The 15,296-nt window shown below is 36.1% G+C and overlaps 1 protein-coding gene across 2 annotated transcripts in view; it reads right to left on the minus strand.

The window, feature by feature from the left end:
- Positions 1-4,544: 4,544 nt before the first annotated feature.
- The window catches only part of LOC114025895 (transmembrane protein 245-like), an 85,140-nt gene continuing 74,388 nt past the window's right edge, over positions 4,545-15,296 (minus strand). The window contains exons 15-17 of one of the 2 annotated variants that reach the window (XM_027839405.1): positions 11,653-11,827; positions 7,275-7,469; positions 4,545-5,039 (exon numbers count right to left, since the gene is read on the minus strand). In XM_027839405.1, coding sequence (XP_027695206.1) covers positions 5,006-5,039; positions 7,275-7,469; positions 11,653-11,827 — 404 coding nt within the window. In that variant the 3' untranslated portion in view covers positions 4,545-5,005. Of the gene's footprint in view, positions 5,040-7,264; positions 7,470-11,652; positions 11,828-15,296 lie in introns of both variants that reach the window. The other variant, XM_027839406.1, reaches the window with a different exon arrangement.

The following is a 15,296-nucleotide window of genomic DNA, read 5'->3' on the forward strand; positions in this document are numbered from 1 at the left end:
AGGGGCCTCAGAGGTCATAATGGACAATGTGCTCCAAAGAGGATGCCATCCAGCTTTCTCATGAAAACCTACAGTGACAGGAAACCTACTATTAAATAAGGCAGCCCATTTCATGTTTGGGCAGTTCTAATGGTTAAGAAGTTGCCTCCTTAGAGATTCCTCTTATTGGTCTTAATTCTCCTCTCTGAGGCCAAAAAGACCATCTCATCTTTCCTCTAAACGGCAACCCTTCAGGATTTTTTTTAAAATTGTAAATACCCTAGTTATCCCTTGTTGCTTGGTTTTAAGCATCCTCACTATCTTAACTGCTGTCTCCTGGGTACTCTTTAGCTAAAATGTGATGTCTAGAATTGAATACAATACTCCAAATGTGGTCTGACTGTAGGAGAATTCAGGGAGGTACCTTTGTATACTAAACAAAGAAGATGCTTAGTGGTTTTAGATAGAATGTATGTTCAAATCATTAACTTCAAAAGATAAAACATTATTAAACCTAAATACATAATGACACGTTAAAAAAAATTAAAATGTTACTCCTCATTAGCTGTTACCTAAACTTAAAAGCACTGGCCAGAACTTTGGGTGCTTGAGAAAGTAACCTGCCCAGAAAATCAGAGGTGGAAGGCCATCTGAATCATCTTTGTTAGAATCTAATATTAAGGTGGTAGCTAGATGGTGTAGTGGATAGAGCACTGGCCCTGGAGTTAGGAGGACCTGAGTTCAAATCTCACCTCAGACACATAACACTCATTAGCTGTGAGACTCTGGGACTCAGAATCATAACACTCATTAGCTGTGTTACTTTGGACAAGTCACTTAATCCCAACTGCCTCACCAAAAGAAAAAAAGAAACAATCTAATATTAAGAACTAAGCACTGAACATGCTTCTTACAGGTAGGTAATTCTGTTTTGTTTTTTTGCTTTTTGGTGAGGCAATCAGGGTTAAGTGACTTGCCCAGGGTCATACAGCTAGTGTTAGGTGGGTAATTCTGAAGCTTGGTGTAAGAAAGGTGGAATTATTTTAAAGGTAATAACAGTGAATACAGGTACTTGGTAACATATTTTGGGTACTTCTGGATAGTCAAGAAACAATGACCATGTGAGTGAAACCACAGCAATAATAATAGCAGTAATAATAAATAATACTAATTCTACCTTATATCTGTACAGTGCTTTACAACTTATAAAGTGCTTTTACAAAGAGTCTTTCATTTGAGCCTCATGAAAATCCTGTAAGACAGGATAGGACTATCCTTAATTTGTAGATGAGGGATTTGAGGCTCAGAGTTTAAGTAATTTTGCCTAAGCTTGCAAAGCAAATGAAAGAACTGGGATGGGAACTCCATCTATGATTAATGATGCCTCACAATTATTCAACTCTCCTATAAGATGATTTAGGGATTTTTAATAGAAGCAAATAAAGGTCTTGTGAAAATAGTAACTATAGTTATATAATGTATAATATAGCAATTGAATATTAGAAGATGGGCCACATTTACTTAATATGGGGGTGAACACAAAGGTTATACATCATCTTCTTCCCCAATCTCTCATCTTGTTAGAACTTTCCTATCTGTTTATCTTGTTAGAACTTACATTACACTTCCTTGTGTACACACTTTTACCCTAGCCAGATTCAAAGCTCCTTCAGGGTAGGAACTGTGTTTTTTCATTTCTGAATCTAGCCCAACACTCAGTACAGTGGCCTACAGATATGTGGCAAGAACTCAATAAAAGGATTAGGGACTGGTTCTGTGATCTCACTGGTATAGAGATCTTCCAGGTAAGGAAACTACCTCTATCAAGTCAGGCTGATATGTTCATTGTAATTTATGGTCTCATCAAGTTGTGAAGAACACTAAGGTTAAGTGATTTGCTCAGGGTCCTTACAGGTATAATGCCAAAGGTAGAACATGAGCCCAGGTCTTCCAGGCTTCAAAGCTTGCTTTTTACTTACTGTGCCAGGCTGCTTCTTAATAAATGCTCAATTAATATAACCAATGTTGTGGGGACAGCTATTGCCATCTGTGTTTCTTATTCAATTTACAACTTGTTATGAAATTAAGTAATTCTTAAGAGTGGTAATAAAGAATGTTTTGTATGCCGTCTAGTAGTTCTATAGATGTACGTGTGTGTTAATTACCATTATAGAATCATCTGTAGTCACTGAACAAAATATTTGTATTTGAACCCTATTTATGTAGAATTAAAAATTTTGTCTTGAACAAAGGCCACTTTAAGATTAGAAACTCCTTGAGGGCAGTTACTTCCTTATTCATCTTTGTATCTTCCTTAGCCTAGAGGCTAAGAGCAGAGCTAAGGCCATGCACTCAGGTTGGAGCTCAGTAAATGAAGACTGAAGGGTGAAAGGTGGATAGACACTGAAAAGACCTTGGGCAGATCCCTTAAATTTACTCTTATATCATATCATTAGTGTAGAGATATGTGTGTGTGTGTGTGTGTGTGTGTGTGTGTGTGTGTGTGTGTGTATGTGCATGTATATACATATACACACGTACACGCACCCTGTCTACACACACAACACACACACACACACATTCAAAGTAAAAATACAAGAGCTGCATTTGGCATAGTATGTTATATGTACCAAGTAAACATCTGAAAAGTTCCAATTCATAGACCTCAGAAAAAGAGCACATTGGTAACTTCAGGCTATTTTAAAAAATTTAACAATTTCTTTTCTGCAGTAGCATAAAGGCATGTTTAACTGCTTCTTGGTGAGTTCTGATTTATCAGTACCAAACATGCCATCATTTTTATTTTTAAAAATTTTACAAGGAAATTCACGATACTTTTAAACCTGTTTTCTTTTCCTTGATATAAGAATATTGGAGACACGTATTTTGGACAACATATTAAGGTGAGAATAGTACCAACTGAAAAGCAAAGAATCATTGAATTGAGAACTAGGGAATCATCTAATTAATTAGATTACTTCACTTTACAGGTAAAAACGGAGGTCCACAGAGGTAATGTTACTTGCCTTAGGTCACACAGGCTGTAAATAGAAGAGGCATAAATAGAAAATGGGACTGCAGTCAGAAAGATCAGCCTGCTATTCTACAGTTGGGGACCTCTAGACAAGTCCTTAATGTAACAAATTTTCTATAGCCTAGTTTTGTGCAACTTTCAAGACAGCAAATGGAATATTTCTTTGAACAATTTTTATTTTGTCTGTCATTTATTTGATAACTTACCTGAAGTCTAAACAAACCCCTCATGACTGATGTACTAGAGTAGGATCACCTTTTGTAATTTTTGCACTCAACTGAGTATTATCTAGATGGAGAATTAAATTTAAAGGATCTAGTGTTTTGTGGAAGAAACTACAGAATGGCCATCTATTAAAATCTGGTTTAATGCTGATACCAACTGAGTAAATCATGAAGGAAGAAAAACAAAAACGCCATAGGCTTTTTAAACCAACTGAAAATATTATAAAAATGTCCGTTTTCTGAAATCCTCTTCCTATACTCCACTGTGGTAAGGAGATGACCCTGACTCTCAAAAGATATGCAAATGGAGTACAAGCCCTGGAAGGTTTTAGCCAACCAAAGACAAGCTCAACTAAATTCAGAGAGGCTCATCATCACCCGGAAGCTGGCTACTAGTTAATTAAAGTTTTATGGCCATAACACCTTATGAGACTCTTTTAATAAAGACTAAGATGTGGAAGTGTTATAAATTGGCAGGAAGTATCCATATTGATTAAATTATATATTCTGAAGCATTCACTAGGCAGTCAGTGTGTTATAGCAGAAAGTGTATCAGTTTTCTCTGTCAGAAGACCTGGATTCCAATGCCAACACCACTGCTTTACCACATATGAGAGGCTGGGCAATAACTATTCTGGGCCTCAGTTTTCTCATCTTTAAAACAAGGGGGTAGCATTTGATGACTGAGATCCCTTCCAGCCATAAAACGATGCATGCCCTTAATATTCTTATCTGTAAAATAGAGACAATAAATACCTGCTATACCTTATCTCAATCTGTGTGGATGAAAAATAGTAACAGTAATAACAATGCTCTAAAAAGTTATAAACTTAAGGCATTATTATTAAAAATAAATAAATAAAATAAACGATGTGAGCAGAATTTCAAATATGAAGAAAATCTGGATTTAGAAATCAAACCATTATTATACTTGAGATTCCCATTTAAAACATAGGGGAAAATGCATAATTGTACATTGTATTTTTAAAAATAATTGCAGGTCTAGCAAAAGCAGCCCAAAAAAGTACTTCATTTCAATATCAGGAATGTGGCTACATTTTTATCCTTGGGGAAATCTTTCTGGGTCACCTAGGAGTAAAAATTTAAATTCCAAGTCAGATGTTTTCATACCAGTTTGTTGTTTTTTAACAATGGTAAAGAGGAAGGGAAAGAAGATGGAAAGATTATCATCCTTCTTCTTCACACGGTTGAATGCTGTAAATCTCTTAAGTTTCTTGAAAGCACTCTTCATGGAAAAGTGGTTATTATAGAAATATTTTAAAACAAATTTCTTAAAGCAGAATAAATTAATTATGTTATATGCACTTTTAATAACAGGTACGTTAGAGCTCTTAAAATTACTGTAAGCACATATATCCTTCATTTCCCTTGACACTTCAGGAAAAAACAGCTATGATTTTGCTCTTTTCAAAGGCATTTGAACAAAACTGATTACCACAAAGGAAAACATCCATATTGGTTGTTCGAGCAGGTAACAGCCATGACTCCAGTGTATAACTTAAAAGCTTTCAAGGTCATTTTCTAAAAAATAAGTCATCAAATGAGTTTCTCTGTTGTAAAGTTGCATGTTAATAAACAAAGCCACCAGCAGCATCTGTTCTTTTTTGCAATAAGCCAGTACACACATTGTCTTTCCAAAATGCTTCTTCACTGGACCTTCCTTGATCATTACAGCTGGGAGGAAAGAAGTCCATTGCTGTTCTGAATTCAACTGAAGGAGAATTTCTTAAAGAAGTTGGTGCAAGTATCACTCTGATGATTTTGGATCTTCAGAAATTCTTCTGAAAGTAGTAACATAAGAAAATGTCTTTACTTCAAGGAAAATTGTTTAATTTTTTCTTTTTCAGGCAATTGGGGTTAAGTGACTTGCCCAGAGTCACATAGCTAATAACTGTCTGAGGGCAGATGTGAACTCAGGTCCTCCTGACTCCAGGCAGGTGCTCTGCGCCATCTAGTTGCCCCAACTGTTTATTTTTCAAGAGAAAATCTAACAGCAGGGAAAGAAACTCCTTTTTATATTACTATACTTATATTTACCTAAACCAAAACAGACAGTAAAGACCCAGTTTCCCCACCTATTAAAAAAAAAAACAACAGAGATGGGTTGGATGTCTCTTCCATCTCTGACAGATTATGAATCAATTAAAAATTTATAGTCCTTTTATACCTGTAATGAACATATCCAAAGGCTATTAAAATGGAAACTGTTAGGTGGGTGGGGGTGGAATTGCTTATGATGCACATGGCTTCTTTTGGCTTTAGGGAAGGCTGAGCTTGCCCTGGCAGACATTCTTGGTGAGGGAAAAGCACACTTGCTGCTACTTGTCTAATAGTCCCTAATGCCCTGCCAGGCATTCTCAGCATAGCTCCATCTCTTTGCCTATTTTCAGGTAGGGTGAATATACTAGGACTCAAGGACCACAGTGCTGAGAGATTTTGTGTTTATGGCCCTAAGAACCTTTCCTGAGTGAATTTTGTATCCCTACATATTTTTACATTCTGAAAAAAAAACAAAAACCTATTCATGTTTTAGGGAAAAAAATCATATTTAAACAGAGTTGTGTTTTTGCAACTAAAGGCAAATCTACTTATAAACTCTATCAGGCTTTTTGGGTACCATAGCTTTGGGTAGCTTAAATTAACACTTACTTGTATACCAGAACACTTGCTTATTAATGGCACTTCTAGATAAAAACACTTTTCAGGCACTCTTACCTTTGATGCCCTTTGAAAATACTAACGATATTTAACATAGGTAATTTTGAATTCACAGGTATTCCATCTAAGAGATACATAAAATATCCTGCTTGAGGTAAAGACGTAGGAAGAAGTTGATACAAAATATACAATATTTTAGGCCATTTGACAATCTTTTTGGAAATATTAATTATAGCTAAGGATAGGTGAATAAAACGTGGAATATTAAAGCTGGAAGGGGTTCATTTAGTTCAGCTCCTAAAGGGGAAATATATTTGGAGGAGGGAAGCATCTTCCTCAATATCATTCCTGGTAGAACCATGACAAAACCAGTTCAATACGATTTTTCCATCAATACTCATTCCAATATACTATACTACCTTTCACCCTTTTTCCAATACAGAAATTTGAAATCAAATTGAAGCAAACTGTGAAAGCAATCTGAAAAACCTCCTAGCTTCAAATTTATCACAGGGAGCTGAATATTCAGCCTAGTAACAGCCACCCCCCCCCATAACACTTATTTTTATGCAAATTAAAAGTACTTATCAGAGATACAAAAAAATGTGTGTGTAGGAGTAGTGCCTAATCCCTGAGAAGCAAGGACCTAACTAGATAGCAGAATTAATGAATTTTTAACTCTCTGGTTAGGTTACATGGGTAAGCTGGTCAAAATCTTTTGTAAAATTATTTTAATTTCAACCTACAACTTAGATAATGTTGTGTTAGATGTGCTTTTGGGATCTCACTTTTTTTGACCAAGGGAAAAAAGGCAGTGCCTTTTTATTTTATTAAATAAGGAATAGCCACATTTCATTTTATTATCGTTATCAAGAGGCAAAAGCAACAAAAGGGCCAGGTGTGAATTAAAAAAAAGCTTTTTGTACCTGAATACCTCTCTCTCCTTTTATTCTTTTTACAAAAACTTCATTTCTCTTTTCCTTTAGCCTATAAACTATGAGTTTAATGTAGACCCAGCTCTAAAACTCTAACTCACAGGGGATCTCTACACTCAATAATTTAATGAAGGATGCACAAACAGAACATAAATTTAAGAGGATTTTAAAACAGCCTCACAACAGATTTGTTGTTTGGCTTCAACTGAACAAGACGAACAAGACTATAAATTTCTCAAAAGCAGGGCTAGGCTACATATTTTTTTTTTTCACATTCTCTACAGCTCTGAATACAGTATAGACACTCAAGTATTTTATCTGCTGTTCGACTGACTAAATCAAATCTCATGGAAAAGAGCAAAAACATCAGTTATATTTCAATATTAGCACTCAGTTTAGAGATATTTCTCTACCTCAACTTACTGTTGTGTCTGTTGAGGACCCAGTGTCTGACTTGGGGTGGGCGTGGGGTTTGTAGGACTTAGTAACATGGCACTGTAGATATTAGAGGCAACTACGAGTATGCAGAGAAGTATAGGGCCAATGATCGCTCCTTCTAGGCCTAGGTAGTATGCTCCACCAGCCACTGCTAAACCCGTCAAGTAAGGATGGCCTCCTCTGGAATAATAACATAAACAGATTACATGTGAAAGGATATATCAGTTGGGCAAACATGGCTTTTAAAAACTTGACATCTAAAAACTAAGGAACTGTTAAAAAGTCAAAATGGCAATTTCTAGTCAAATAAATGGCCAAAGCATATGAAAAGAATTTTTTAAACAGGAAACAGACCATCCTGATAATCACTCAAAAAAAAACCCCCAAAAAACACAACTTTCCTAATAAACAGCGATGTAAATGAAAACTACTTTGAGGCATCACATCACTCATCAAATGAGCAAACATGATTAAAAGTAACTAAATGCAATGCTAGCAAGGCTGAGGAGGAACAGGTACATTTATCTATTGTTGGTCTAACTCTACATTTTAAATATCTTTCTGGAGAGAAATCTGACAATACATAGTACAAGTTACAAAATTAATCATATTTTTTTTTGAAATGGCTAATGTGGAAATATGTTTTGCATGTATAATGGGTATCATATTTCTTGACTTCTCAATGAGTGGGGGAGGGGATAAAGAGAGGGAGAGAATTTGGAACTGAAAATTAAAAAAAAAATTAAAAAAAAAATTACACTCTTTGACACAATAGTTCCATGGCTAGAAATATACCCTGAAAGTGTAATAAAAAACAAAAGAGCTATCTATAAAAAGATTTTCATAGCAATGTTATTTGTAAAAACAAAAACTGGAAGCAACATAAAAGTCCAAATGGAGTGCATTACACAGTAGATATTATAATGCAGTGGTTCTCAAATGGTGTACATTAAGTTTTAGCTAAGCGTGTTGGAATTGTGTAGAACTTATACTTACAATCTCATACATACTTAAATGTCTTGACTCTTTTATATTGTGCTGTGATTCCTATGGTCAGTTGATCAGTCAATAAGTACATATTAAACACCTACTATATGCCAAGCAGTGTACTAATCACTAGGGATACAAAGAAAGGGAAAAAAAATCCCTATGGGAATTAATACTGTGCTTTGAACAAAAAAATTTTTGAAAACCACTGCTATAATGTAATTAGGACTAACAGGTATGATATATACAGGGAAATCTGTTAAGATCTATACAAGGTAGTCTAAAAAAAATGAACCAGAAAAGTAAAATAAAAACTATCTACAACCCTAAGGGGAAAAGTAAATGAGAAAGAATGCTAAGGAGGTCACACAGGGAATTCCTGAAAAATCACTATAGTTTATGCACTGAAATTAATTTAAATGTCAATAATTACTAAGCAAGTTCAGCTGATTGTACTGTTGTTCAATATAAATTTACTTTTTAAGAAAACATTAAAAAAAAAACAACAAAAAATTCACGACAATTTGAAAACAAGCTATGTGATCTTATTCTACAAAAATAATGATATAAAAAGCATACATTTTAAGAGTAAATTTAAATCATGAATTCATTATAAAAACAGCATAGGAAATGTTTAATCCTCAGCACCACTATCTCTCCACTCCTTCCCCAATTAATGCAGTTAATTGAAATTTGAGAAGAAAGTAAGGAAATAAGATTGGAGTGGGGGGTGGGGAACTCATGGTGAATTTATAGGAGGACATGGGCAAGATTGGCACAGGATGGGACAACCAAGGATGAGTTGTGATATGCATTGTTGGAGAATTTTCCAAGTCAATGACATAACTGATTCATGTATGCATTTGAGAGCTGACTGTAATCAGGTTAATTTACAGAAGTTTCATGTCCATGAGGTCTGTGATTTTTATTATAACTTTATAAGTTTGAATGGGAAGATCAGTATTAGAGAAACTGATTATTTACTCCTAGGACATAACTTCTATGATTTGGATCATTGTTTCCAGTGGAACAGTGGTGTCTGAAGAATACAGTTGCATGGGTTAACAGGTCAGTATAACACAATTCCATTACGTTATTTTAATGGAAAAAGCCACAATAATGACCCACAATCCAGGCAAGTCTTCAAGGTTGTAAGCTGAAGAGCAGATATATTATTAGAGGGAGTTTATTCATTTGCAATTTCTTATGCAATTGAAATATGAATAAATAAATAAACAAATATGAAATTGCAGGCCCAGTCTCTCCAAAAAACAAACAAAAAAACCCACTTCCCACTTCTTTGATGATCAGACTTCTGGCAATTTGAACCATCCAGAATCAAGTAATGAAATTCAAGGTAAGTATGAAAAAGTCTTCAAAGCTGTAAATGACCACTACAAAGCTCAAGTGCTCTGAGACAGAAAGGTCAAAAGAGTATATTTCAATTATATAGAAAATTCACACATAAAATGCCTCATTCCCCAATGATGCCAGTCAAATACCATCCTCCTTTAAACATCTTATTAAAATAACAGAATAAATATTTATTATTTTCTAATTATAAGTAATATGATTCAAAATTAAGAGCAAGGTTTGAGGAAATATAATGCCAGGGTAAAAATGAAATATCCTTTTCCAGTATATTTTACCTGTTAAACAATCACTACTACAATTCTAGTTCTTTGTACTTTGAGAAACCTCTAACTTTCTTTTGCTTGTGCTCAATATATCAAAATTCCCCAGGCCTCGTGTGCTGCAAATCTGTGACCTATTCTCCTCCTCTGATTTTTCTTTAGAGCAATTTAGCAGCAAGAGTCTTTACTAGTCTATTTCCAACTTACCGGAGAGAAGTCAAGGCATTGATTTGCCTCTTTAGCTTTCCTAACCAGTTTAGAGCACTCTTAAATAATCATCTTTTTCTGTTCTTTATTTTAGGGGACAAGGATTCTTCCTGTGGTTTTCTCTGTTTCATTTTCCTTGGATGTAAGAAGGGTTACTATTGTGTGTGCACATACATAGGCAAGAAGCTGTGTAAGTCTCCAGATAAGAGCAAAACAATGTGGTGGTCTTTTTATAATCAAAGAGATGTTTCTCCTTGAACATTACATTGGTTCTAATCAACCTTCCCTCTCTGATTAATGCTCAATTAATATAGGAAATGTTTTCTTTGTTGTAGCAGGTTTCTAGCAGAATTTATAAACTATCATAGGCTTCTGACATAGACTACTTTTTAAAGTTTTCTGCCTTAAAAAAAATCCCCAAACTTTAACATTTACAAACACTTTAGAATAGAAAAAAAATATTTTTAAAAGAGAAATCCAGTTCTTTGTCCCCAGAAGGTACAATGTTATAAGAGAATATGGGCTGAAATGGAATTGCTACATGTCAGAATTAAATATTTATGTTGAAACCAAGAGATAGAGTAATGTAACAAATAAAAGGCTAGCCACGGAGTAAGGGAATGCCTGTGGCTTGCTTCTTTGACATGGGCAGGCCATTTAACCTCTGCTGCCCTGGGCAACTCTAAAACTGCAAGTTAAGTTGCTGATCTGCGTCAATGGAATTCCTATGTTTGGACTTCCTCACAGGTCAGGACCAAAATTAAACAACAACAAAACAGCTGAAATTATTAGATGGGACAAGGAAAATTATGTAAAGATGTGGATATTTGATTTTAAAAAGTTATTTTAATGGAAAGGTTCTGAAATAAAATATTGACTCTTCATTCTCGCATACACCTGGTAATATTTCTTTCTCCATAGAAAATACTACTAAAACATGAGTCTGCCGACAATTTTCACTTATTCTGACACTCAATTATATACTTTCTTACTTTAACTCTTCAATGGATCTGTGATCACACTGATGTGGGTAATTCACTCCAATGGTGCAGATTATAACTCATCCCCATTTTTTCAACCTGGCCAATTCACATCTGTATCTTCCTTTAAAGAATCTTTCTTGCATTCCCCCAACAAATAAGAAGTCTTCACATTTCAAGGGTAACTGCAGCACCCAATCTGTCTGTTATCTCTCACTCTTGGCACATGACTGGCTCATTTTACTTTCCAATTCAATGTCTAATACAATCCTTGGCACAGAACAGACATTTAATAAATGCTTGTTGATTCCTCATACATTCCTGAATGTTATTTTTTATGTCAACTTTTGCACATAATTCAGTATCACTGCAGTCTATTTATACACCAAATATGTTTCTTCAGTAACATAAATAGCCCTATTTTATGAAGTCAGTTTTCATTAAAATTTTACAATGGTAACAGAAACACAAGGGAGTAAAAAGAATTTTTATCAAGATGTGAAGACATTGATATAATTACAACTAATACTGCTTTCCCTTTTGTGAAATACTTACCCTGATATATCAGAGTAGATTGCAGTATCTACAAAGTAGGTTGGTAGGAGATGAAAAACCAGAAGCAAGACGGCTTTACATCCTTCTCCCTGAGTAAGCCACAGGTCCAGGACTGCCGGTATTGCTGCCCAATACGTTCCCAGAAATGGTACTGCTCCAAGGATTGCTGCTAATGCTAATAAAGTCAAAAGAAAATAAACTTCATACTACAGAAAAATAGTAAATAAAACTGTTAATTCTCTGCAATAGAACCCCCCCCCCAATTCACATACAGTAAAATAACCCAAATTCATTGGAATGTTCAAGGTATGTAGTGTACTGGATTAATGTATTTAAAAAATAAGTGAAGGTTAAACTGATTAACTGAAGTCAAGCTTCAGTGAACTTCCAGTTCACTGGAATAGTGTTTACTGAAGAATTCCCACACACAGAGCCTGCTGAAGTGGAAAGAACACTTGAAGTATGTTTTTGTCTCAGCCCTGCCACGCAAGTCATATCACTTCTCCAGGACTGAGTTTCTTCATCTATGAAATGGGGACAACATTCTCTGCCATGTCTATCTTAAAAGGCTTTTAAAAGAACCCAATGAGAGAAGCACTTGTGAGAGTTGTAACAAACAGGAGAGGCGCCAATCAATTAAATGCCAATAACAACTTTTCAGTAGCAGCAGGAACACCTTCCTTGCCAAACTGCTAATGACCAAGTTTCTTTCCCAGGCCTAGAAGCTGCCAACAAGGTATTTGGCACCGTTCTTTCACAAGTGACCCAAAACTTGTTTCTGACAAAGATGAAGATATATTCAGAATGTGGTAAGCTCCAGGTATCTCCTCGTGAAGGCGATCCCCATGGGCTACCTTACCTGGAGATGTAAGGGAGCAGAACCAGGGCCCTGTGTCAGTCTGAAGATTGCCTGTACCACTCTAAAACTGGGAAGGTGGAATGTGCTGGTTTTTTATAGTGCAAACTTTAAGCCAACCTGGAACTTAAAGTTCACAGGATTTAGAGGTGGAAGGGAATTTACAGCTCATCTAATCCAACTTTCTCATTCTACAAAGAAGAAAATGGAACGTCAGTGACATTATGTGACTTGAGTGAAGTTATACAGGTGACTCAGGAAATGAAGAAAGCTTGAACTAGACAAGAAGTCGACCTGGGCTACAAAGGATGAAGCACCTGACACCTGAAAACTAAACACCAATGTGTCATTTAACCTGTAGTGTTCCTACTCAACCTGCCATAGTCCCAAGCAGGAGATACTACCTTTGTTTTTGAAATGTTTGGTTCCATGAATCTAGTTACTGTCTCCTTGATCCTGTTTCCTTCATACTGGCTCCTCTCTTGGTAGCCACCTTTCCTCAACTATCACCTCTTATTCTCTCTAATCTTCAATCTCTCCTTATCTGTTGGAAACTTCACTGTTGCTTACACAGAAAAGCCCATCCTTATAAAATTCTTACTTAAAGCTACTGTCCCCTCATGTTATAATTCTTTTCCCTCCTTTTCACAGCCAAATCACCAGAAACACCCAGCTTCACTCACTGCCTCTTACTTCCTTTCTAAATTCCTTATAATCTACATTCTGACTTCATGACTCTCATCACCTCAAACTTCTTTTTCCAAAGTGACCAATGACATCAGTTGCCTCTTCTCAGTCTTCATTTTTCTTGACTTTTTTTGCATGAAGCACTTGACCCCAGTGACCACCCTCTCCTCCCAATTCATCTCCTCATACTCTTTCTTGTGTTTTCAAGATGGTTCTCCTGTGGTTCTCTTCCTACCTATCTGGTTGCTCCACCACTCCCTATGTGCATATGTAATCCCAAGGCTCTGTCTCCCAGATAACCCTCAAATCTATTTATATAATCTCAGCCTCTCTCCTGAACTCTAGTCTTTCACATCACCAGCTGACCACTGGACATTTCCAATTTGATGTCCTATAGGCATTTCAAATTTAATATGCCCCAAACTAAACTCATCTGCCTTCCTCCCCCCAACCCACGTCTCTTCTGACCTTTATTTATATCAAAAGCACTACTATCCTTCTAGTTCCCTAATTTCACAACTGTGGAGTCATTCTAGATTCCTAATTCTCCCTTCATGCCACATCTCCACTCATTCGTCAAATCCACAACCTCTCTTGCCATTAGTCTCTTTTTCTTTCCTTTCAAGGCTGTCAGCCTAGTTCAGGCCCTTATCACCTCTAGCTTAGGCTACTGCCACAGCCTCTTAATTGGTATCTCTTCCTCAAATCTTTCCCCATTATAATACAATCTCCTGAACTGAAGTGATATTTCTAAAGCCTAGGTTTGGCCATGTCACTCCCATGTTCAAACAAGCTCCAATGGCCCCCTATAATCTCTAGAATAAAATACAAACTCCTCTGCTTAGCAATGAAAGCCTTTTATAAATGTTGCAAAATTATAAATAACAAGTTTGGCTCTAAAGAAGAGATTTGAGAAGACATTCCCACCCTAACCCTCTGTAGAGCTGGGAGGTCCCCAAATGTTGTACATTGTATTTATTCTCAGACTTTTCCCAATGCGTTGCTGTTCTGCTGATTCCCCCCCCCCCTTTTTCTTTTTGTCTTTTATTTTATTTTTTTTCTTTTTGTCTTTTAAAAAATACTATTTGAAATAAGGGATGGCTCTCTGGGAGGGCAAGAGGGAGGAGTACTGAAGGAAACTATGGTGATGTCAAAAAAAGATATCAATAAAAACTTATTTTTTAAAAAAAGTAAGCCTTTTGTAATCTGACTCCGGCTTTTCTAGGAATATTGCACATTTCTCCCCGTCACACCCTATTTGGGTCAAATTGGCCTACTTGACACACGACATGCTGTATCATGTCCCCATGTATTTGTAGTCTGCCCTTCATGTCTGGACAGTACTCTTTCCTTTCATATCCTAAAATACCTAGCGTCCTTCAAAGCTCAGTTCAAGTGCCCCCTCCTACATGAGGCTCTTCTTGGTTCCCTTTGCTGCTAATGCCCCACTTGCCCCCCCACCCCCAACTTACTTTATATTTAATTATATGTATACAGATTATTTTCCTTAGTAGAATCTAAGTTCCTTGGTATGAAGAATGTTTTATTTTCATCTTTATATCCCTAACACTTAGCACATAGTGAGTACTTAATAAATGCTTATCGACTGATTCTTCTACTTCTCTAATCTTTTCTTTGGGGTCTTTGTCCATTTTCTGATCTCTAGATGTGGATGTTCCCCAAGGGTCTGTCTTTGGTCCTTTTCTACTTCTACATATTAAATCTATCCTTCCAGCCCTGACCTCTCTTTATGAGCCTCAGGTCAACATTTCTAGCTGCTTTCAGATTAACTGGACCTAGATATCCTACCAATACCTCAAGCGCAACATGTCTAGAGACTTTAAGCTTCTTTTCTTTCTAAACCTTGAAGTCATGAACCTGTTTGTAAAAAAGTATTCTGAAGACTACTTCAATATTGTTTTTCAGTTGTTCAGTTGTGTCCAGTTCTTCGTGATCCCATACAGAATTCTCCTGGCAAAGATATTGGAATGGTTTGCCATTTTCTTCTCCAGTGGATTAGGCAAACAGAGGTTAAGTGACTTGACCAGGGTCATGCAACTAGTGAGTGTCTGAGACCAGATTTGAACTCAGGTCTTCCTGA

Source organism: Vombatus ursinus, unplaced genomic scaffold (genome assembly GCF_900497805.2).
Source record: "Vombatus ursinus unplaced genomic scaffold, bare-nosed wombat genome assembly UNPS02014832.1, whole genome shotgun sequence".
In the NCBI taxonomy this organism is placed as follows: domain Eukaryota; kingdom Metazoa; phylum Chordata; class Mammalia; order Diprotodontia; family Vombatidae; genus Vombatus; species Vombatus ursinus.